General features: G+C 43.0%; 1 protein-coding gene across 4 annotated transcripts in view; it reads right to left on the bottom strand.

The window, feature by feature from the left end:
- Window positions 1-13725, bottom strand: part of Ak2 (adenylate kinase 2) — a 22847-nt gene extending 9122 nt beyond the window's left edge. Inside the window, exons 1-4 of one of the 4 annotated variants that reach the window (XM_019207156.2) lie at window positions 13541-13619; window positions 12741-12849; window positions 3603-3728; window positions 105-215 (exon numbers count right to left, since the gene is read on the bottom strand). In XM_019207156.2, coding sequence (XP_019062701.1) covers window positions 105-215; window positions 3603-3677 — 186 coding nt within the window. In that variant the 5' untranslated portion in view covers window positions 3678-3728; window positions 12741-12849; window positions 13541-13619. Of the gene's footprint in view, window positions 1-104; window positions 216-3602; window positions 3729-12740; window positions 12850-13540 lie in introns of all 4 variants that reach the window. The other 3 variants (XM_019207157.2, XM_010621834.2, XM_010621835.2) reach the window with 3 other exon arrangements.
- Window positions 13726-25892: the final 12167 nt, after the last annotated feature.

The raw sequence follows: 25892 nt of genomic DNA, 5'->3' as shown, positions 1-25892 counted from the left end.
AAAAAAAAAAAAAGAGAGAGAGGGAGGGAGGGAGGGAGGGAGAGAGAGAGAAAGGGCCAGAGCTTGCTTACATGCAATTGTGATACAAATACTAAACTACCCACCATTTCTGCCTGCCTCACGGTCCGAGGGAAGCCATCAAGAAGGAAGCCATTTTTGCAGGAAGGAGTCTCCAAATTCTTCTCAATGAGCTCTACTACCATTTCATCACTAACCTGGAAGAACAAAACAACCTGTGCTTAAATCTGTTAACTAGGTGACTTTAGCCCAACTCCAGGGTCAAAAGTTTGGGTGTGAAACGACTTTATTACTAAGTGGCAAGTCTTCTACATCCCCAAGAAACATAAATGAGCAAATACAGAGTGGCTCCATTTGCAAGACCTAGTTTCATAATTATTTCTATACGGTAGCTGCCATATACAAATTTTTTCTGTGTTCTAATAACCTGGGTGAGATAAGAGGGATTCCACAGCCTGTCACCGCATCAAGAGAACTCCCATGTCTTAGGTTCTGAAGGTCTCTCATCACTCGAGCTGTCACTCAGATACCAGAGACCTAAATATCAGAGCTTATCAGCAATCAGTTGTCTTCAAGAAAGATGAGGGCACAAGGCTGACAGATCACCTGGGGAGATCCAAGACAGAATAGGGGTTGACCAGGATGCAGGAAGGCATCAACTATCCCAATTCACAATTTTGATTAGTCTAACAGAATTAAGACTACGACATGTGCTTGGTCACGTATCTGGGCCATCCTGGGCATGAAGCAACAGAGAAGCTTACTGAATTGGCAAGAGTGGGTCAGAAACAAGGAACCAAAGAATCAAGTCTCACTTCCGAGTCTCCAAAAAGCCCAGTGAAGACCTCGCCCCGTGTTTACAACTGTTTTTTCTCTTGAGTCTGTAGAAAGATGATGTCCCACCCTTTATTACAGTAAAGACTACCCATCTTCACTGCTAATGCTCTTATCTTTCAGGACCAGCTATGGACCTGGAACAAAGTATAGCTTTAAGACTAAGTGAAGGCCAGAGATAAGCAGTATCTTTTTTCTGACACAACCCAAAGCTCACAATATTTTAACTTTTTCTGGCTTGACTCAAGGCATCACTAACAAGAAAGAAAAGCTTGAAAGAAATGGTCAGGTGAGTGGTACTATTCAATGAAGCTACACTAACGCAAAGTCTAATAAGAGGTAACTTTGGGATGAAAGCAAAACTTATATGTTCCCCCACTACTATTCTCATATACAAAATGATAAGGAGACCAAAATGACTTCTGAAGGGGATTCCCAGAGGTCAAGTTCCAGAATAATTAAGGTCTGGCACTAATCAAAGATTTAATAGATAGTTGTATTTGTCCAGTCAGATTGCTTTGTCTAAAACCAAGAGAAAATGTTACTATGTCTCCCAAGTAGGATGATTACTTTGTTACAACTGCCAAGTAAGTACCTTGTTAAAGACATAGAACACAGACCCATGAAAGACAAAAAACATTTTGTGACCTTCTGAGTCTTTTCTTGAATACATCCCTGAGTTTTGGCCTGGGGATGGCAGTTTTTTGTTTTGTTTTGTTTTGTTTTGTTTTCTGGTGTCGGGGATGGAACTCAGGACCTCGTGCTTGCAAGGCTGGCGCTGTGCCACTGAGCTAAGTCCCTGGCCTCTATACACGCTAAAACTGGGGCATATTTTAAAAAGCATCAACATAAGAGAAACTTAAAGAATACTGAATAAATTGTCATAAATTCAGAACAAATCAAATAACTTGTTACTGTAAAAGTTAATACAATCTGCTAGTTTAGCACAGGGCTGTCCTGTAGAATGTTTTGTAATGATGGAGATGTTCTGTATTTTTATTGGCAAAATACCTGAAGTATAGCTAATGTAATGGGAAAACTAAGTTTTATTGTAAGTCCACATTATTTTTTTTCCACTGAGTTTATTGGTACATTTTAGGTATACAATACAGTTACATTCATCATTGGGATCTTGTACCTTTTTACATGATGTATCTTGCTTCTTATTTTTTCCCCTTACCCCTGCCCTCCCTTCACCCCCCCCACCTTCCCTATTTACAAAGACTTTGTTTCCACCTCCCCCCTTTTCTTTGGTACCAGGGATCGAACTCGGGTCCTTGTGCTTGCGAGGCAGGCGGCAGAAACGAACTAAATCCCTGGCCCTCTTTTCCCTTCTTTCCTTTCCCCTACCCTCCCATTTCTTCTACTCCTTTAGACCTTTTCTTTCTATTTCACATGATCAATTATACATTTTGATCCTTATTTACACTTTGTTTTTCACAGAGAAATAATTCAGTTTTTACACGTGTATCCTATTTATTTAAGAGCAAGGCCTCAATGTACATTCATTTAGCTACAAATGTCTTTAGTTCCTCGTTCTTTATGGCTGAGAAGTACTCTATTTTATAGGGCTGGGGACTTAGCTCAGTGGTGCTGCTGCCTGCATTGCAAGCATGGAAGTTCCCAAGTTCAATTCCAGGTACCAGAAAAAAAAAAAAGTACTCCATTTTATAAAACAAACAAACAAAAAAACCCCACACCTTTATCCAGTCTCCAGTTGATGGGTAACTGGGCTATTTCCAAGTTTTAGCTATCACAAACTGTGCCGCTATAAACATGGGTGCACATATATTGCTATGGTATGATGCTTTTAATTCTCTTGGAAAGAGACCAGCAGAGGGATAGCTGGGTCAAATGGGAACTCTAATCCTAGTTTTTTGAGGTATCTCCATATTGATCTCCACAGTGGTTGCACCACCCTATACTCCCACCAACAAATGGAGAAGGGTTCTTTTCTCCCCACAACCCCATCAGCATTTGTTATTGGTTGATTTCTTTTTCTTTTTTTTTGTGGTTTTTTGAGACAGGGTCTCACTATGTAGTTGAGACTGACCTGGAACTCACTATGTAGCTCAGGCTGGTCTCGAACTCACAGTGATCCTCCTGCCTCAGCCTCCCGAGTGCTGGGATTAAAGACGTGCACCACCATGCCCGGCTTGGTTGATTTCTTGACAGCAGCCATTCTTTCTGGGGTGAGTTGGAATCTCAGTGTTGTTTTCATCTGCATCTCTCAAATGACCAGTGATGCTGAATATTTTTTTTCATATGTTTACTTGCCTTTACGAAATGTCTGTTCATTTCAGGTTCCAATTTTTGAATGGGGTCTTTATATTTTGGGGGTCTGATTTTTTTTTTTACATTCTTTACATATTTTAGATAGTAGTCCTTTGTCTAAGGAACAGCTGATAAAAATCTTTTCCTACACTGTACATTGTCTCTTAGCTCTGCTGGCGGTTTCTCTTGCAGTGCAGAAGCTTTTTAACAAGATGAGATCCCAGTTGTTGATTCTTTGTGCTAGTTCCCATGCTCCACATTATTTTTCTATGCATTAGAGTTCTCTATGTTCCAGGGATGCAGAATATGCCAAATGCTTGAAACAGAAACAGGGAGCTTTTGGTATCAGTTATAGATTAGAAGAAGTGGATTTTAAATTAAACTAAATAGGTGCATATAGACTTGTGGTTACCATACCAGATAGTTAGATCTAGAGTTTGAGGAATATTAACACTCACTGCTGTGATCTGTCTTACCAGTTTCCCAGCATCCATAGTTGCCTTTAGCTTTTTTCCCAGCTCTGAGCCAGAAGCTACCATGGCCCTCAGCATGTCTCCAGTGGCCAAATGGCAGATGCAGAAGTTTTCAGCTAATTTGGGTGCCTATGGAGAAAAACAAAAACCAAGGTAGAGTTAGCACTGCAGGCTCTAGAGTCAGACTGCCTAGGTGAGAACCTGATCCTGCCACTTACTGGCTGTATGAACACAGGCAAATTCCTCCTTATTTACTTGTAACAGGGATAAAAGTACCTTATGTTTTCTCTCATATAAAATGATTATAGAGTTATGGCAAAAAAATATGTGAGATAATACATGTAAGTATTGTACTTAAAAGAGTATACCTAGGGCCGGGGATTTGGCTCAGTGGTTCTACCATCTGCCTCGCAAGAGCAGGTCCTGAGGTCGATTCCCAGTACCAAAAAAAAAAAAAAGAGTATACCTAGTACACAAGAAGCCATTATAAATATTAGCAATTACCACTACTTCCACTGGACACACTAATGACATAGATACCTAGTTTTCTTATTATAAATAAGAAAAAAAGCAGTATTATCAACACTACAAATTTGCCGTGAAGTTTAAATAAGATCATATATATATAAAGCACACATATATGGCACAACGCCTGGCACACAATGTGCTATTTGCCAAAAGAATAGAGGCATCGCAGGCTGCAGCCACTGGGCATGGCAGGGTGAAGAGCTGGGTTCCTTCCCTTCCTTCTTACTGGGTAGCTGCACTACACTGGCCAAATCACTTCACTTTTCACAACCAGAGCCTTCTCATCTGTTTAACATGAAGGCAAAAAAGGCTGCATGTGAGAAGATGGCTGTGGCTCAGGTGAGATGTATAAGCAGAGCACTGATAAACAGTAAGCACCTGCGTATTAATTTTAGGAGCCAGTATAGCCATTTGGTTAAGAACCTGTGCTGGAGGTCAAACTGCCTGTGTTTTTGACTCCAGACCCATCATTTATTATACACATGACTTGTGAAGTTACTTTACCTTTCCAGGTGTCACATTTCCTCTAACATACGGAGATGGTACTCTACCTATATCACTGGGTTGATGAGAAGATTCCATAGAATGTGGCCTATGGGAGGCCCAGCACACAATGAATCTTCAGTGAGCATTAGCTGATACTATAACACTGGACTTAGTTCCACATTTACTTATAGAGGAAGAAAATATTTGCTCATGCCTCTTTTTCTTTTTGTGGTACCGGGTATTGAACTCAGGTCCTTGCGCTTGCAAGGCAGGTGGCGGAACCACTGAGCTAAATCCCTGGCCCTGCTCATGCCTCTTAAAAGAACACTGTTGGGAGCCAGGGACACAGAGGAATTGGAAACAAAGACTGTGTACTCCAAGAGCTCACAGTTTGGTTGATTACAACTCAGAAGGCAGAATCAGAACAGAAAGCAATCTTAAGACAGTTCAGCATTGATTTTATACAGCAAAAAAGATGCAGAATTCACAGGGAGTTGAATTGCTTTAAGGAGCTCAATACTTAGCTTTCTGGTTCAGTTGTTTTGAAAAGTAAGTGGTTTGGATCACCGTTTAAACCATTTTGTTGGGAGTTTTCTTAAGTGCACATAATAAAAGTAAATAGATGGGGTTCAGTGGAGGAAATTCTGGTTTATGATTCATGGATTGATTCAATTCAAGCAGAGAAATTACTTTATAGCAAAATGGGATCCAGATGGGAAGGCATTAAAAACTACACTTTGGGTTGGGTGTGGTGGCACATGTTTATAATCCCAGCTACTTGAGAAGCTGAGACAGGAAGATCACAAGTTTGAGGGCAGCCTGGGTAACGTAGCAAGATCCTTTCCCCCCAAAAAAGTACAGAAAGGCTAGGAAATAGCTTAGAGGTAGAGAGCTTGGGACATGAGGCTCTGGGTTCTATCTAGAATCCTGCAAAAATAAATAAAAAAGCTCTGTACCTTGAAAAACAATGAAGGTCAAAATGCTCTGGCAATGGAAAACCAGGCTGGCACTGTGGCATACCCCTACCTTGGTTGTTAAAATTAACAATGTGGAGATCACGTTTGTTATGGGGAAAAGTGACCAAAATGCCACAGAGAACCTAATAGTTCTATTTTCATCACTCCTGAAATGCAGGACTCTTACACACCATTCAAAGTCATTGGATTCTACAGCTGCATATATAGAACACACACCAATAGGGATGGATGTGGCAAGTAAAAGCCTACTTCCTGCACTTCCTGCTAGCTGTATGGAAGCCCTGTGGTAGGCTGTAAAGAATATGGATGGGCTTAAATCCTAAGGCACTTAACAGCTACATGACATTGGGTTTGCTTTCTTAACTTCTGAGTTAGTTTCCTCATCAAATGTGGATAATGGCTATGTCATTGGGCCCTTAACAGGAAAAATGAAATATATTACCAAAACATCAGACACACAGTATACATTCAAAAAATAAGATTTTTTGTGATCTTTCTTTTGGCCTTACTCTCTACTTGCAGACTGCCGAAGTGTGATGAAATAACGCTTATTATAGTCCCATTACACTTCAAACTTGCTTCAGAGCAGCACCTTGGAGTCTAAATCACTTGGGGGTTAACACACATTCTGATTCCAAAGGGCAGGGGCAGAACATATGCTTCAGTTTAAGCAAGCTTTTAGGCTTGGATGGCTGGCTGGCTGTATAACTGCACTCTACTGCTGGCGGAAAACTGTTGCTGAGCTCAAGGATCAGGTCTGTCATCTCTAGGAGAATCTGCCAAGGGTGGAGGACTTTTGGGGGGAAGTGGGTGAGAATGGCTAAAACCACCAGAGACAGTACGGTGGGGCTTGGCAGTTCTCCAACTTCAGTGTTCAGATGGACCCTGACACACAACAGCCTGGCTTACAGTTTTTTAATCGTGATGGTTTTAAAGAGAAGGGCATTCTAGATTTTGATCTTTCCCCGGCTAGCCAAATGTGATAAGCTACTCTTTTGGGATGAGGGGCAGAAATAGGAGCTGCACTTCCTAGTCAGCTATGAAATCATGAGGGAAAGCAACTGATACTCTGCCACGCAGAACTGTGTTGACGAGCTATGTTTGGTAGGTTGGATGCATTAAATGCATTTTCAATTTATGACTTAAGATGGGTTTTATCAGGATGCACCCCCACAATAAGTCAAGGAATATCTTCGTTATCACAATCATCTGAGGTATTTAAAATACAAATGCTATGCCTATCCTAAGCTTAAAAGTTCTCAGCTAGTGACTTTTTTTTCTTTGAGATGAGGGTCTCATTATGTTGCCAGGCTGGCCCCCAAATCATGAGCCTCCTATCTCATTCTGGGATTACAGGTGATCACTGGTGTGCTGGGCTAGGTAGTGCCCTTGGATTGCTTCTGTTTGTTTTTGTTTTTGGCAGGGCTGGGGATACAGCCCAGGGCCTCATGCACAGTAGGCAAATGCCTCACTGCTGAGCTACACCTCCAGCCCTGCTATGGGATTCTGATGCAGTCTGTGAGGTTCTGTGGCAGTGGCAAGATGGTTTTACAGTGGTATAGACCTTGGGTTGGAAACCAGATTTTTTTTTGTTTTGTTTTTTTTTTGTTTTTTGAGACAGGGTCTCACTATATAGTTGAGACTGACCTGGAACTCACTATGTAGCCCAGGTTGTGCTTGAACTCACTGTGATCCTCCTGCCTCAGCCTCCCCCAGTGCTGGGATTACAGGCATGCACCACCACGCCTAGCTTGGAAACCAGATTCTACCATGTACTCTCCATTTTATCTTGAACATGTCCATAACCTCCCTAAGGCCTCAGTTTCTTTATTCAGTTACAAATAATATCTACTTTCAGAAATATTGTGGGGATTTCATAAGATCATCTATGCAAAAATATCCATTAGTGTCTGGTACTAGGAAACAGAGGGAAACAATCAGGCCTCCCAAACCACCTGGCTTCTCAGCTCACAACCGTCTTTACTCTTTCCCATTACCTTGAATGCTCCTGCATATGCAGCTAGAAACATTAAAATGCTTCTGGGCACACCACTAACCACAACACACATATATTCAGAAGCTTTCTAAATGCTAACTGAGGGCCAGGGATTTAGCTCAGTGGTTCTGGCGACTGCCTCACAAGCGCAGGGACCTGAGTTCAATCCCTGGTACCAAAAAACAAAAACAAAACAAAACAAAAAAAAACATGCTGAGACAAATATCTGAGCATGGCACTTGGTTATCTCTAAAATCAACTTTTTATATCTCCCAAGCTCTCCAAATTTACGTTTTTTTTTTTTTTAAAAAACCAGGGATTGAAATCGGGACCTTGCGCTTGTGAGGCAGGTGGAGGTACCACTAAGCTAAATGCCCCGGACCTCCAAATTTACTTCTACAAGTGCCCTACCTGTACGCCCTGCACCATTCCAGACATGCTGCTCTGACAGATGGTTCCCCTAGATCACAACATAAAATGTCTCTCCAAGGACCTTAGGTGAAGCTCCTCACTGTAGAAGGAGGCCCTCTCCCTTTCCTCTACTGGTCTGAGTTTTAGCCTGCTCTACAGTCAAATTCTGAGTCCATTTCTCTCATCAAAAAAACCTTTCCAACTACTTCTTCTGAGGAATCATATCAACGTCGGTGAAAGATGAACATTTGCCATATGCCAACCAATTTTCCAAGTGCTGTTTTACAACACTTAGTATGCACAATATATAATGAACCCATGGGGTAGGAACTACTTTTCTCTACATTTTATAGATGTAATTCAGAGGCTAAGTTATCCATGGCCTTAAAACAAACAACCCACAGAACTTTAGTGGCTGTTTATATAGGAGTGTCCACAGGAAGATTTCGGTGTGTCAACAGGGGTCTGCATTCTGATAGTGCCTGTAAGAAGTGTGTTCACATTGTAAAAACTCATCAAGCTTAATGAATTTGCACTTTTTCTATGTACACCATACCTTGATTTAACACTTAAAAAAAATCACAGGAACTGTGTCTGGACTTCAGTCCTGCTTCTTCTTCTTCTGTTTTTGAGACAGGGTCTCACTATGTAGTTGAGACTGACCTGGAACTCACTATGTAGCCCAGGTTGGTATGGAACTCACAGCGATCCTCCTGACTCAGCCTTCGGAGTGCTGGGATTACAGGCGTGCGCCACCATGTTTGGCAATCTGCTTCTTAACTTACTGGAGTTATCATTAACTTCAATGGGTAGGTATGAGGTTGAATGGGAAACCTTCAACAAATTATAGTTCTTATGTTACACCTGAACTCATCTGACATTTCTCATATGACACCATCTACCCTCACATATTTTTTGCATGCATAAAAATGATGACTCTGCTTAAGCATCAGAAGACACTAGTTCAAAGGCTGTCTTTACTACTGTATTTGTGCTCTGGCAGAAAATATTGTCTCTGGGCCCTAGTTTCTCATTAATAAAAAGTGTAGATAAACTGGGCATGGTGGCACACACCTGTAATCCCAGCACTAGGGAGGCTGAGGCAGGAGGATCACGGTGAGTTCAAGACCAGCCTGGGCTACATAGTGAGCTCCAGGTCAGTCTCAACTACATAGTGAGACCCTGTCTCAAAAAACCAAAAACCAACCAAACAAACAAACAAACCCCCCCCCCCCGCAAAAAGTGTGGATAACAATAGGCCCTACCTCCTGGGGTTGCAAGATTAAATCAGATGAAACAGAAAGTCCTTATAGTCTGAAGTGTGTCACATAACTAAGCAAAGGGTGAAGAAAAGGCACGGGACAGGAGAAGAATCCACTGGGGAAACAGATAAAGCTCTGGATTTAATACTCACAGAGACAGACAGATGGTGGATGGGAGATCTTACAAAGTCCTAGGTATCAGTACACTGATGATGCAAGTGACAGGTCTAACTTGTAAGTTGGCAACTGACTGCCTAAGTGTAAAAAGCCTCAAAGAATTGGTGTAAGCTGGACACACTGGAAACATGAGGAAGGGCTGGCAGAAAAAACAAGAAACACTTTTGGTTTTGGCCACTCTACAGGAATATCTAACTTCAGAAGGGAGAGAATTATTTAAATAAAATAACAATCTCAAGCATTCTATGATGTTTTAAAATATCACGTGGCATAAAAGCAGGCAGTTTTTTTGTTTTTGTTTTTGTTTTTTTGAGACAAGATCTCACTACATAGTTCAGGCTAGCTTGGAACTCACTATATAGCCCAGGCTGGCCTCAAACTTGAGGTGATCCTCCTGTTTCAGCCTCCAAGTGCTGGGATTACAAGCATGTGCCTACCCATGCAGGTAGTTTTCAAATGGCTATTTTAAAGCGGGGAGTTTTCAAAGAAAACATTATTTTATTTATGCCAACATAAAACATAAACTACAAGAAGTGGTCATGGGAAGAAAACAAATATTACTGGGCAAGTATTAGGCACAAATCCATCCTAGGTTAGGGATTCACCAAAGATTGCAAACAGCTGCCAACATGAATGATGATTCTAAGGCAAACCATAGGCGGGAAAGGGGACCATAGGGGACAGGAAAGCACACAGACCATCCCAAGTAACAACACCACCAAGTTGCAAGAGACTACTGACATAGTGGAATGGAGGCCCACTGCCACCAGATCTGATTTCTCAAGAGAAACTGGAGACGTTTCTTTGAATTTTTAAGATAAATTTTACAACTGAAAATACCCAACAGTACACTTATTATTTTGAAAGCTGACAAACCAAGCATTTATCTTGCCTTGTTCAGGTAAATCACATTACTGGATGAGCAAGTAGGAGGGAAAGTTTCTCTTTATGGAAATTTCTCACCAAGAAATGAAAAGGGAAATGATAGAACTGGAACACCAGCGTCTTGTTACTCGCAACGAATTACTGGACCCAGCACTGAACAGCAATGACTGTAGACACTCCAGAGACAAGCAGACATTAGGTGCCTCCTAATGGACAGCAGAGCCAAACACTGAACCCAAATCTCTTTGAGGATATGGGCCAAACTGAGTACTTACAGGAAACAGAGAAGACCGAAAGATGTTAAATATTCCACAAGAATACAAATGAAAATTCCAAGAATGAGGGATAATACTCTCAGAACAAATCAACAACTTCCTTTCAAAAAACTGCATGTTTGAAAAAAGAAACAAAACCATCATTACATTTGTGAGACAACTGGAAATGTGAACACTAATGGCTATTAAAAATTGTTAAGGGCTGGGGATTTAGCTCAGAGGTTCGGTGGCCTGCCTTGCAAGCACAAGGACCCGAGTTCAATCACTGGTACCAAAAAAAAAAAAAAAAAAAAAAAGTTAATATTTTAGGGGATATTATACATATTTTTCAAAAAAGTAATTCAGTCAATGGTTAGTGGCTCTCATTATACCATTCAGTCTTCTTTTGTGTATTCAAAATTCTTCATAGTAAAGCTGGCCATGGTGGTACACACCTGTAATTCTCACTACTCTGGAGGCTGAGGCAGGAGGATCACAAATTTGAAGTCATCCTGGGCAACTCAGTAAGACCCTGTCTCAGAATAAAATTTTATTTATTTTTCGGTGTTTTGAGTTAGGGTCTATGTAGTTCAGGCTGGCCTTGAACTCATTATATAGCCCAGGCTGCACAGCAATCCTCTTGCCTCAGCTTCCTGAGTGCTAGGGTTACAGGTGTGTACCACCACACCTACTCCCTCAAAACAGAATTTTAAAAAAGGACAGAGGATGTAGCTCAGAGGTACATTGTTTGCCTAGCATGAACAAGGCACTGGGTTCAATCCTCAGCACTTGCGGGAAGCGGGGAACCTCCTCCTAAGAAAAAGTTTAGGTGTGTGGGGTGTCTGCAGGCGAAATGCTGCAGTCGTCCGCCACTTTGCAACCTGTGACTTATGTACTTTTTTCCAACTCCATAAAAACACTCATACAATCACCGGTATTCCTTGTTCTCACTATGGAAGGGGAAGTGTATGAAAGTTAAATGATCTGTGTCATTTTACCTTTCCTCAAGTCCCAGCTCTGATCACATCTTCCACCTCACCACACCTTCTCTGACCAATTCCCACCATTCATGCAGCCTTATCAATCAGTTCATAGTTTTCTTCAAGACTTCTGAGTGAATCAGTTTACACTAACATTTACAGAGTTGGGAGAGGGAAGATGTGCTAAGGGGGAAGATATTCACCGAGCACTCATTCTGCCAGGCTGTTATCTAGGTATGCACAGATGCTTTATACCTATATAGAACATAATCTTTCAGTATTCTTGTGAATTCTTCATTTTTCAGGTAAGAACATTGAAGATCAGAAGTCACATAGTTTGCCAGACCAAAAAGCCCTTGTCTTAGCTTTGGGATGGGTTGTCTACAATAGCCATTTCACAACTACTAAATATATCAACTTCAACATAAGCTAAGGAAAAAAAATAGACACATGTGAGCTATCCTGTTTATATTTAAGACACTCACAGCAAAAGCCTGCAAAGTCTTAAACTATCCCTAGGCTGCACAATGCCTAATAACCGAAGGTGGTAGCAAAAGGAAAGAGGCAATGTCAACATCACTGCCTATAAAGGGTACTGGTGGAGCCAAGAAGAATCATCTGTTTATGGAGAGAAAATGGAAAGTGGTCCTTCCTGACCCAGTACACAGAGCCAGAAAGCAAAGTAACAGAAATGACCAAGCTTTTCAGACTTCCCTTCTCAACAAGCACATCAATCTGTGTGTCATTCACCCATTTCCAATAACCTCAAAAAGTGCCAATAACATGTTGACAAGTGCTAGAAGAGTAGGCACAGAGCAGTCCCCATTCACTGAGAAGCCCAGACTTTCAGGAATTCCTTCTTTAAAAGCCTAATGATGAACAAGAGCCCAAGCCCTAGGGCCTAGGAGGCAATGCTAACCTCCAGGCAGGAAAGGGACATTAATAAATCAACCTATGAGCTTCCAAATCCTAAGTCAGATCATAAATCCAACCCTGACCCATGCCCCTTGATGTTCCAGATCTGGAAATGGCTCAGATGCCAAGGGAGGACCCTGCAGTCTGCCAGGGCAGAAGGCAATTTCAGACTCCATTCTTCTGGAAGTCCAATGTTCCCAAGATTCCTTCCAGGGCCTGTGAAATCAATTTAATTAACTCAGGAAAGCCACTTTGGGCCTGTTTTCTTACCTGTTGACTCAGGAAGTCAAAATTTCAAGTTCTCGCTCACCCAAAAGCATTTGAATCATCTTGAGGTGTTTAGCCTTCGGCCATCTCAGATTCCAAATTGAAGCAGACCCTATACACATTTTTAATCTTTAATTTGGGCACTGTACTACTCAAAGGTTCAGACTCAGAACCCACATGGCTCCAGAAGCAGCAAACCAGATCTTTACATCCACTTCCATTTTTTCAGATGAACACGGAGGTCGTTAGGTTTCTCCCATCTGGATTTAAGTGTCAGGGCAGACTGCACTCCTCTTGGCAGTACACCTAGTCAGCACACGCTAGCTCCCACTCCTACTCTGCCCCACATGCAGGTGATGCTCCTCCATCCCCAGTCATTAATCATTATCAAAAAAACTTCTGCCCCTAGTGCCCAGAACATAACCCTGGGACAATTCACTTCCAACTCGCAGGGAAACTAGGCCATCAAGTTTCTTCCTCCATTCAGCCTGTAATCCAGAGCCTCATTCCACCCTCAAAACTCTTCAACCTTTAACCCCTAATAGGCCACCCAACAAGACACTTAAAGCCTGGATCCTTAAATACTCCAAACAATCCAAACTCCCTCTGTGCCCACCCTGCTACCTGACCTTCAATTTGAACCCTTCTCTAAGTACTTTACTAGGATCTGAGATCCTGACCAGGGTCCCTTCTCACTGAGCCCACCGTACGCCCCGGGACGAGGAAAGCGCTTCCGGATCCTCCGTCCGCCCTGACCTTGGAGTTCCGAGGGCTCTGCCGCCGAGCGCGGTCTGGACACTCACCTGGGTACCCTTACCAGCCCCGGGAGGCCCTAGGAGCACGGCCCGGACGCCGTTAGGATACTCAGACTCTGATGCCCGTGCGGTTGGAGCCATGTCGGCCAAATTCTCACCGCCAGCCCCTGCACACCTCCCAAGTCCAGCGCTTCTAGACCTGCGCGCCACGCACGCCACGCAGGCCACCCTCGCTGCTTACAGTGGCCGGTCGCCACGTCCGTCAGCTTTCTACGCCCGCCCCTGAGCGCGACGGGCACTTCAACTTACCAATCGTAAAGCGAGACTGAGGAAAACTACTTGTGATTGGACAGAATAGGTACAAAGTGAGGAAGGGGCGGGCCATCATACTGTATGGGGCGGGGTGCTTTAGGCGCGCTCTCAGATGGTGTGTAGAGTGGGCGGGAAAACGTGAAGGAAGACCAGAGACAGTTTGGGAAGGTCTAGTTCGGTCCTTGACAGTTAGTGACAACTGCAACTCCGTTTAAATCCTACGAAATTGCCTGCGGGACTGTGAATGGTTAAACTCACTCTTACAAAGCAAATTGGCACCGGCTGTGCTGGTGCGCGCCCGCAATCCCCGCACTCAGGAAGCAGGAGGATCGCCGTGAGTTCGAGGCCAGTCTGAACTATGTAGCAAGATCCTGTCTCAAAAAAATTGGCAATATATATCACATAACCTTTGGTCTAAAATTCTACTTCTAGAAATTCAAAGGAAGGACATAATCAAGGATATGTGTAATGTGGAAATCAGTTGCCATATTTACACTAGCCCCAAAGTGCCAAACCAAAAAATAAAGCAACTGTCTAAATGTTGAACAGGGAGACTGGTTAAGTAAATTGCAACAAATTTGCATGCTAGAATTCACCTATTGTATGACTATTTAAGACAAGGGAAAATGTTAACCAGCAGGATACAATATTGCAGTTACAACAAATCCCACTTTTGTTTGATGGCTACAAATGGAGATTTCCGTGTAGTGGTTAGAGAGATGTGTCTACTTTATACACTTTTAGATTTCAAAAAAAGTTCCATAATTCTATACTATACAAATAATGCCCTTATAAGAAAAATAACCTTTTAATTCAAGAAAAAAATATATTTTTTTTTCTCAAGAGAGATGACTGTCTCTTAGGGAAATAATTTCTACAGCTTTTTGGTGTGTGAAAGTTTCTAGCCCCTTGGGGACCTTGCATGAGAGTGTGATTAAGAAACCATTATGTTTCCTCACAGGCCGATACCATTATTTCTATATCCTAGTGCTGAATTTACTAACCCTTCTACTTTATCTCACAGAAGTCACATTCATTTCTCATTTCTCATTTCCACACTGAACTTTTTTTTTTTTTTTTTTTTTTTTTTTTTTTGGTACTGGGGATCAAACTTGGGTCCTTGTGCTTGTAAGGCAGGTCACAGAATCGCTGAGCTAAACCCCCAACTCTCTACAATGAACTTTTACAAGATCTCTGCTTGGTCTTGTTAGACCATAGGATGAAGCTGTGATTGTTATGCCTATTTTCTAGAAAGTAAGATGTGGTCTAGAGATAATAGCAACCAGTCCAGCATTACACAGTAGTAGAATTACAATTAAGACTGAGGATGACAAGCTGTTGCCCATGAAGGCAGGGCTTCTCTGATAGAAGCTTCTATGTAGCCAAAATTCATTTCAATCCAATAAGATTCATTTATTAAGGTTTTCTATGAGCAGAGCAATAGGCAAGGGATGTAGCTATGAGTAACTTTCCCCTTCCACCACCAATAGTTGTAATGCTGCTGACCAGGAACAGGCCCCTTAGGAGGGAAAGCAACTCATACTATGCAAATACACAAAAATATAAGACTTATTCAACTAAAAATGTTGTAGGCTTTGGGGAATAGTAAGGAAATAAGACAGCTAAGTTATATTCTCACAGAATTAACAAAATACCAGAGAACTGTGTGTTAAAAAGTGAACCAGTCTTCAAGGCTATAAAATTAAGGAAACAGTAGGAGATAGGAAGATGAGCAGTCAGCTCAGCCCTGAAAGACTGTATGGTCAATGGAGAGATCAAGAAGCCAGAGGCAAAAAACAAAACAAAAAACCAACAACTCCCGCAAGATCATTAAAATCAGACCCACTGAGGCAGGAGAATAATCTACCTTGCTCTAAAGCCCCGTGAAGAACTTTTCCAAATGACAAGGAACAAATTCCAGGTGGGTAAAGGGCAAATACATGTGTAGAAGAGTCATCCAAGTAATTTAGTTTCTTTTACTTTTTAGCAAACTGACACCCAAAGTGGAGACTTAGCGTGGTAATGAGACATTGTTACATGAAAAGGTATGATAACCCAACACTTTGGAGGTGGAGGCAGTAGGATTGTGACTTCAAGACCAGCTTGGGCTACACAGTGAGTTGGAGATCAGCCTGAACTACCTAGTGAGACCCTGTCCTGGGGCTGGGGGGAGGCAGGATAGGACAAAAAGTACAACTAAAACTGTACCTCTACATGTGATGAGGACGATAAGAAGGATATTGACATCGTAGGAGGAGAAGCGTCTCATTCATTTAGCCACCCAAGTAACTGCTGTTGTCCGCTTACTATTGGATGTTATGTGCCGAGCAATGGACTAAGCAATGTGCATCCATAATCCCATTTAATCCTCACAGCTATCTATATATAGGGCAGCTACTTTATTATCAGGATATTTTTTAAATGGAGGCACAGAGAGGTTAAGTACTGGACCTTGCCCATGTTCACATGGCTAGCCTGTGGCTAAGCAGAAATCTGAAAGCAGATCTGGCTGGCTGGCACCTAGCACTGTCAGGTAGCAGGCGTGGAGCTCACAGTCCAGCAAGGCTCCAACTAGAGTGTAACAGGAGGAACTGGAAGGATGGAGGGGATGTGGCTGTGGAGCAAAGAGCATTTCAAGCTGAGAAAATGCTTGGCACAGCCCCCTAGGAGCAGGTGAGAGCAGGCGTGCTGTGGGTTTTGAGGGAATTGGAAAGTTTCTAGGTCAGGCCCTATGACCAGATTGGTGTTATTTAAGGATCACTTACATGACAGACTAGAGAGAAGAAAAAGAGGTGGACCCAAGACAAGAGGTATTTCTGTAAATGTTTTGTGCTATGCAGAACCAGTAGCCCCTCAAAGATGTCCACATTCTAATCCCCAGAACCTGGGATCATGTCACTTTACATGGCAAAAATTAAGGATTCTGAGATGGAGAGATCATCCTGGATTACCTAAATAGGCCCAGTGTAATCACAAAGGACCTCATAAGGAAAAGAGGGAGGCAGAAGAGCTAGACGAGGAATTTGAAGGGATTTTAGCTACATGAGACCCGTTCTGTACTTCAGACCTCCAAAACTGTAACAAAACATTTGTGTTGTCCCAAGCCACTTTCTTAGTGGTGACTTGTTATAGCAGCAATAAGAAACCTATACAAGTTATGTGGATGTGAGTGATAGAAACAGATTTTGATTCCATTAAGCAAGAGGGAAATTCATTGGGGAGATGCAATTGCACAACCACAGGCTTCAGAATGATAAGAACCAGGGCTACTTTGGGCAATGTGGTTATGAGGAACACATGGACGTTGCTGAGGGAGACATTTACGCCCTACCCCACGCTCTTCCGCATGGAGCGATCTCTTTAAGACCGACACTCTTGCCATTTGCCTTTATCCACATGTCACTCTCCAGAAGAGGAATGACATATACAGCATCTGATTAGTGAGTTTCCAGAGAATGAACCGAGGTCAACTCAGTGCTTCCTTTCTCTCTTCTCACAAAAAGCACTGTCTTTTGTTCTTCTACATTCTCAAGAATTTCTAAGGCCTATCCTTCCTTCCTTCCTTTTTCCCTTCCTCCCTCCCTCCCCTTTTCTCCTTTCTTTTCTTTAAAAATAATTCTTTCTTATGCCAGGCATGGTGGCTCACGCCTGTAATCCCAGCACTTGAGAGGTTGAGGCAAGAGGATTGCTGCAAGTTTGAGGCCAGCTTGGGCTACGTAGTGAATTGAAGGTCAGCCTGAACTACACAGCAAGACCCTGTCTCAAAAAATTTTCTTCCTTGAAAGAGAGGATCTCTTTGCTATGATATACAGACTGGACTCAAATTCCTGGTCTCAAGTGGTCCTCCTGCCTCACTTTTCAAATCTGGGACTACAGGTATGAGCCACCAAGCCCCACACTGTCCACCAGAAGTGCTATTCTCACCGGTGCCCCCTCCTCTGGGCCCTGTGGGAAGGAACTGCCCCTGTTCAATAGGGATAGCCTGGGAAGTGGTGCATGCAGGCAGCAGGGACACAACCACTGTGCAGTCCCAGGGGAAGGCTCCCTGACCTGAGTTCTGGTACTACCTAGGACTAGTTAGAGAAGTTTAATTTTGATATTCTAGCATCAGTCCATTGTGTACCAATGAAGACACATCTAAAACATCTCTGCCAAAAAGAAAAGTGATATTCTGATCTTCCTCTGCCTTACTTCTACAGCTCTTCCTTTATTTGTTTCTAAAGTTGGTTGAGGCCACTCTGAAACCCAACAATTTCTTGACTCATTCCCCTCAAGATTCAGATTTCTGGTTTGGCTTGCATCTCCTGTTTATCTCTTGGTGAAAGTGGAAAGGTCTTCGATTGACTAACAGTTTCCTCAGGACTATTGGGAATGGAGAAGTAATTCCTTAAAAGTAAATGGTGATGAGCCAGGCATGGTAGCGCACGCCTGTAATCCCAGTGCTTGGGAAACTGAGGCAGTAGGATCGCTGTGAGTTCGAGACCAGCCTGCGCTACATAGTAAGTTGTAGGTCAGTCAGTCTCAACTACATAGTGAGACCTCAGGGCTGGGGATTTAGCTCAGTGGTTCTACTGCCTGCCTGGCAAGTAAATGCAAAGACCTGAGTTCAATCCCTGATACAAAAAAAAAAAAAAAAAAAAAAAAAAAAAAAAAAAAAAAATTCAAGGGCCAGGGATTTAGCTCAGTAGCACTGTGCCTGCCTTGCAAGTGCAAGGTCCTGAGTTCGATCCCCGGTACCAAAACAAAAGTAAATGATGACAATTTCCAAAATAAGAGACAAGGGTTTGGGGCAAGCAAAAACAACAGGCATCCCCTGCAGTGAGCTATTGCAGAAGTCCCTGAAAAAGATAACAAGGGCCTAGAATATAGAGGTAGAATTAACAGGACTTAACTCCAGATCAGATGGGGATAAGAAAGTGTGAGTCTTAGGGCCAGGTGACTAGGGAGGAAAGTGGAGCCATTTATATTTATCTCCTTTTTCATTAATTCAAATACATTTAATGAGCATTTATTATGTGCCTAGTACTGTGTGTGGTTCTAAGGATCCAGTGAGGACAGGGTGTTTGCAGTCAAATAGGAAAGTACAAGTAAGAGATGGACGGAGGCTGTGATGGGGAAAGTACAGGCTGCAGAGAGAACACGATGGAGGGGCATCTAACTCAGACTGAGGGGGAGTTTTGTCTAAGTGAGATGAAATCTTAAGAATGAGGAAGACTTACCTAGAAAAGAGAAAGAAGCACATTCCAAAAGCAACATCATGTGCAAAGGCCTAAAGACAAAGGAGACTGCGGAAAGAGGAGGGGAACTGTGGTACTCAGCAGAGGAGCCCTTCTCTTGCGTTGTGGAAAATCTCTACTGCAAGGGACTTGGTGGGAAACTGGAAAGGGCAGAAACCTGCCTGCTTTCTTGGCAACAAGAGAGTGAGCATATGCCCGGGCTTGGCCAGCAAGATATTCCTGCCCAGGACTTTGACCTTTGGAGGAGGGGGATGTAGGGGCACGGCCTATTCTAGGGGAGGTGAGAGTGCAGCAGTGCTGGGTAAAATGGCCAATGGTGGCCGTCGGCCAGGCCACACCTGCGTTCTCAGCCTAACTGCTTTTGGTTTCTACCCAGGTTTGGAATTCATGAAACCCCACATTATTCATGAAGTTCCTTCACTGATCAGGTTAGCCACTTGTAGGGAACAAGGAAAGGGAACATTATTAGAACCTCTGTGTCCAGTTCCAGTCTCCTGCGAGGCACGACTGCACAAGGCGAATTAATGAATATATAGACAGAAACATGACTTGGAGAAGAAGCTGAGCTTTGGCCTGATTAATGCTGCTCTAGGCAGCAAAGACCCCAGACTGAATCCTAGAACAATGAAGAACTACGCAGATGGAGATTTGGTTCCTCCCAGGATGTCTCCAGCTGGTGTAGTCCTGTCCTGGAACATCACAGGACCGTTGAGGTCTAGCTGTAACCAGAGGCCAAACTGAGTTCTGTCTTGACATGCCATAGCTGGTCTATAGTCAGGAAAACTAGGCCTTAATCATGATTTAATTATGAAATCATTGTTTTCCCCCAAAATCATGTAGAATTTCTCCTGACAGCCACCGAGTTGGCACTGACAGCTTGAAATCGGTCATGGTGGGATCGTTTATACTATGGACATTGGCAACTATTGGTGTGGAGCCAGGGGAGGGTCACTTTGGCTGGAGTTAAAATTCAAGTGAGGGGGCTGGATGTGGTGGTGTACATCTGTGATCCCAGCTACCCAGGTGGCTGAGATAAGAAAACCACAAGTTCAAGGGCAGCCTGGGCAATTTAGCAAATTATTGTTATGATGATGATGATGGTGATGATAATGATGATGATGATGATGATGATGATGATGATGATGATGATGTGGTACCAGGAATTGAACTCAGGCCCTTGTGCTTGCAAGGCAGGCAGCAGAACCACTGGGCCAAATCCCTGGTCCTAATTTAGCAAATTCTATCTCAAAGAAAAAAAATTTTTTTTCCCCAAAGGGCTTGGGATGTAGCTTGCCTGACATGACCAAAGTAGTAATTTCAATTCTTAGTATTGAAAACAACCAACAAAAAATATGAGAGAGAGAGAGAGAGAGAGAGAGAGAGAGAGAGAGAGAGGGAGATGGAAAGAGAGAGAGAAAAAGAGAGAGAGAGAGAGAGAGAGATTCTTAGGAGGAAAAACTCTCTTCCTGCTTTTGGATAGCAAGACAGATGCAGTGCCTGATGTTCAACAGCCTTCTTGGAACCATGAGGGGAGAGTGAAGTCTCAAAGAAAAGCTGACCCAGGGTCTGATATCACTGAGCTGTTGAATTAAACAACCTGAGTATCACTTTCCTCCAGACTTTTCATGATCAGAGATAAACCTGTAACGGTCAAATCACATTTATTTGAGTATTTGGATACCTGCTGCTGAAAGCCTTATGTGACCCTGAAGTCTCCTAATCTCTCTGGCCCTTGGTTGCTCTCTGCCAAATGAAGAGGATGATATCTATTCCATTGGGTCATAGTGATGGCTGAATTAGATAACAGATGTAGAGTATTTAGTATAGCACCTTGCTGATGTTAGGCACTCTGTACATGCTATCATGTACTAACGGCCTCAAAACCATGGAGTAGATGAGTCCGTCCTGGGAGAGGATAGGGAGACGAGAAGGACAATGAAGACTGAAATCTGGGAAGCTGTGGCAGTTCCCTCTGGCTAGGCTTAGACTGGGCTATAATATGGAGGAGGAATTTCCCCCCAAAATTGGCCACAGCGTTTTCAGAGCCAGACTATAGCCTACATGACGCACAGAAACATGTCCTAGTCTGTGAAGCTGCAAGGCTCCTAAGTGAGATAACGTCCAGGCTAGCTGAGGACCTTATAGCTCCAAACCACATTCCATTCCTGGAACTACCCATCCCTGAATTGTTTTAGTAACTTACTAGTTAACCGTAACCTACCTGTGGTCTGTTCCACTCTTTTTGTAAGAATTCCTTATCCCCCTTTTTCAAGGCTGCCTGCCCATCAGTTGACATCACTGGATGCAACGCGAATCCCTCTACTCTGTTGTACTCATGTTTGTGTTATCAATACATACCAGCAGTCCTGGTTGCTTGGGGTCATCACCACATGCTTGGTGTGGTCCATCCCAGTTCCCCGTTTTGCTGTGAATCTTTGTGTCTTCTTTTCACCTCGCATCATATAGCCTTGTAGGAGATCAGGGCTCACAGCCGGGGTCCTCCATAGGAAGCCAATACTTGAGAGGAAAAAGGTGTCCAGTGCAGGACTTGGGGAATTATTAGAGAGTTAAGAGGAAAACCTGAAATTTATTCTACTCGCCATCTCTTTTTTCAACCAGACACTTGCCCTTTAAAGTTTGGTTTAAATATCTGCTCCTCTGTGAAGTCTTTCCGGGCAGTTGGACCACAGCTTCAGTCTTGAAGTTGTCCACCTTCCGCAGCTCTCCCTTCTTTTCCCCATTTGTCATGATTTATGTGGTTTTCTGTTCTTATATATGCCTCGTACATCAGACCATGAATGAACTCCTGACAGCAGAGGTGCCCGAACTGGATCTGCTCAAGCCTGGCTCTGGGCCTGGCAGCTGGTAACAACAGAAACTATTATTTGATGGCAGGCACTGTTCCAATCCAATATTACTTTGCAATCCTCATGGCAACTTGATGAGGCAGGTGCTAATGATAGTCACATTTTATAGATAAGGAAATTTAAGTACTGTGAGGTCAAGACAATCGCCCAACATGGTGGCTACTAAGTGGCATAACTCGGTCACAAACTCAGGTGGACTGGCTCTCTAGCCTGCATGATACCTTCTCTGCTATGTTTTTTCCTTTGGTAGTGGATGTTGATGTTTGTTGGTTGAAATAATGAAGGAAGAGGGCCAGGGATTTAGCCCAGTGTTGCTCTGCCTGCCTCATAAGCACAAGGCCCTCAGCTGGATCCCCGGTATTAAGGAAAAAAAAAAAAAAAAAAAAAAAAAAAAAAAAAAAAAAAAAAAAAAAGAAAGAAAGAAAAGAAAGAAATAATGAAGAAAGAGTGTTACCAAAGCCAAAGAAAGAGTTTCATGGAGTATGTTAGTTAGCTTCAACTAAATTATTCTGCAATGACTAATAACCCCCAAATCTCAGCATACAGAAAGGTGGCAGCTATAGGCCAGCTTTGCCTCTGTTGTATATTAGGGATATAAACTAAAGGAGCAGCTGGTAGTCCTATTTAGAAAAATGCTAGCAGGGCGTGGTGGCGTATGCCTGTAATCCCAGCACTCAGGAGGCTGAGACAGGAGGATCGCTGTGAGTGAGAGACCAGCCTGGGCTACACAGTGAGTCCCAGGTCAGTCTCAACTACATAGTGAGACCCTGTCTCAAAAAAACAAAACAGAAAAAGAATGTTAAAAAAAAAAAGGATTACAAAAAAGAAAAATGCTGTCCTCTGGGAAGAAGAGAGGGTATATGGTGTGCTGCATTTAGCTTGCATTAGAGAAAGTTTATAGTATACATTTCTTTCTAAACCATCATTATGGTTTGGGTCTAATGTTCCCCCAAAGCCTCAGGTGGTCATAGGATTGATCTAGAGTGTGAAGCTGGAATTGATTCTTGGTGCCATGCTAGGCTCAACGGCACTAGGATTAAGGGCATGAGTGCTACCCGCCCTAAGTGGTCTGAGTGAGATAAAAGAGGCAGAGAGACACCGTTAACCTTCCCCTCATGACCTCTGCTGCCTCTGGTGCTGTGTTGTTTCTTCTCTGCCTTGCCTGTTTGTCATCCCTGCCTTGGAGTTGGCTGGTTACGGACTCAAACTTCTATGAACTGTAAGCCGAATAAGCCCCTGCCCCTTTAACTTTTGGTGTCTGGTATTTTGTCTCAGCAGGGAGAGAAAATTTACTCACACACCCATGCTCGATAATGTCACATGACCTGAAATCTGTCATGGTGGGAAGTATTTACACTACGGAAATTGACAACTACTTTTTTCTTCGGGAGAATTGCTTGTTGAATATTTACCAGCACAGCACCGGAGAGGTACAATGATGAGATTGCCTATTGGACCTTAAAGCGTCAGCCCAGAAATGGCATGGCTCATGGACGTGCTACAGTTAACGTTCACGCGTACTTGCCAAAGCTTGGTCAACTGCTGTCAGTGGGACTCAAAATATACACCTCCCATTTGGAAGGTCTTTGTCAGAGAGGCAGTGAATATTCATTAAAAAAATTCAGGTCTGCAGTCACAGAGGAGTCATGGGCAAGGAATGAGAAAAGCCCCACAGAATTGGCCTTGAGGGCTTTGTCCATGCCTTTTAACGGGCAGCTGTTTAAGCTGAAGGAAGTGGCTACATGGCTTTCACTTTATACTTGCCTCGTGACAAAGTTCTCCATGATTTAATTTTTAAAAGTGAGCAGTTATTGAGCCAAGTATTTGTTCAGGCCTATGTCCAGACCACTACATATCGTCTCAATGAGTCATCCCAATGCTCTTGCTATGTCAGAGCTCTTGTTATTGCTATTTTATGCAGGGGAAACTGAGGCTCAGCATGATTAATTGGCTAGCTTGAAACCATGTGGCAGGGCTGGGGATTTAGCTCAGTGGTTCCGCCACCTACCTTGCAAGCCCAAGGACTTGAGTTCAATCCCTGGTATCAAAAAAAAAAAAGAAAAAGAAACCAAGTGGCTAGTAAAATCTTCTACCGCACAGAATTTCGTGTAGTTTGGACTATATTACTTTTTACAAATATGTCCTGTTCTTCCCTATTATATATGTCTATCTTGCTGAAGTTAGGTGGGGACATATGGCCTACTTCGGCTAATGTGATATGAGCAGAAGTGAGATACATGTTGCTTCAGGGCAGCAGATTTGAGAGCCCTGGTGGGGTTTCGGTGTTCTCTTTCTCTTCCTTCTGCAGTTATGGAAGTTGTGTTGAACTGGAACCTCCATCAGCCTATGTCCCTAAGGGATCACATAGGCAGAGCCTCCTAGTTAATTCAAATGAGATTTAGGGCTGGGGATTTAGCTCAGTGGTTCCGGTGCCTGCCTTGCAAGAGCAAGGGCCCAAGTTTGGTCCCCAATACAAAAAAAAAAAAAAAAGAGAGAGAGATTTAGCATGAGCAAGAATTTTATTTGGTGATGAGATCCTCACAGTTGTTGCTTACTGCAGCAAAACTTTGCCCATCCTAACTGATCTATCCCTCACTGGGCTCAGAATGAAGAGGCTGGTCAGGAGGCTGTTGCCAAGTGAGCCAAGATCTACTTATTATTCTACTGAGTGGAGAGACCTAGACTTTGAGTTCCAGAGGCTTTGTGGTCTTTGAGTTCGGGTTACCTACTCAGACCAACTTGCTCTTACCTGGCAGAGAGCATATGTTTATGTACCCTTTTGGGGCTTCACAAGCCCACCTTACCTGGTGTTCCTTTCCAATCTTTATAATATGCTTCCTTATCCCTTTGCCACCCAAACCACAGTGTTGAGATGTGGTTTTCTGAAGAACTGACTAAGCCCAAGCCACCTGAACAAGCAAAGCCTTTTTACTACTCTTTTGAGGTCACTGTGGTCAAATGTTGATTTCCGTAAAAGCTGCCAGCCTTCCAAAAAAAAAAAGAGCTTAAAATAGTAACAGCAACCATGAAAAAAAAAAACTATTCAATGACATTTGTTAAAGCATGATAAAACATTCTTTACCCAGGACCACTGAGACAGGTGGAACAACCATTGCAATAGGGCTTTGTGGAGAGGGACTGGGCTCAACTCCAAATACAGCAGGGGCAAGTGGAAATTTATAATGAGGAAGCAGTTCTGGGGGTGTCAGTAGATGGAAAATTACCAAGAAGAAACTTCAGGGGTTAGAGCTATTTTGGCTAAACACACTTAAAGGACTCTTGCTAAAGTCAGGCCAGAGTGATCAGACATTGCCTGGGGGGTGGTAGAGGATGAAGAATTAATCAAGAATGATCAGATAAACTAGTTTAGCCATATTCTTCGCTAAAACTAGATTTTATAAGGAAGTGCACAGAGGGCCCTAGCAGAAGATTTAAAAGCCTGACTACACTTGGGCTAAACAAAGAACATTTGTCCCAACAAAGGCAAAATTCAGCTGGGAAACATTGCACATTTGATATGGGCTGTGATAATGTGAGAGGAACCAAAGTTCTACTGGAAAAGGATGATGCGGAACAGAGGGCACTGGGTTGGAGCTATTCCCTGGAATAACACTTTTTGAGCACCTCCTATGCCTCACAGTGAGAACTCTGTGGTCTCTGTATTATCTCTTTCCTGTTACTGGGACAAAATACATGATACTCACAATTTAAAGAGAGGAGAGCTTTATTTTGGCTCCCAGTTTCAGTGGATTCACTCTGTGGTAGGCTGGGTCCAAGACAGAAGTGGCATGAGGGAGAAAAGCTGTTCACTGTATGTCTACCAGGAATCAGAGAGAGAGAGAGAGAGAGAGAGAGAGAGAGAGAGAGAGAGAGGCAGGAGCTGAGGACAAAAACATTTCTTTCCAACCTTCCCTCCAGTGATCGGCTGTGTACACCCTGCCATAACTGGAAAAAAGAAGTACAATCAGAGAGACAAGGGCAAGA

The sequence above is a fragment of the Fukomys damarensis genome, unplaced genomic scaffold (genome assembly GCF_012274545.1).
Source record: "Fukomys damarensis isolate Sample0158 unplaced genomic scaffold, DMR_v1.0_HiC HiC_scaffold_23, whole genome shotgun sequence".
NCBI lineage: Eukaryota > Metazoa > Chordata > Mammalia > Rodentia > Bathyergidae > Fukomys > Fukomys damarensis.
This window is presented reverse-complemented; position numbering and strand designations above follow the sequence as displayed.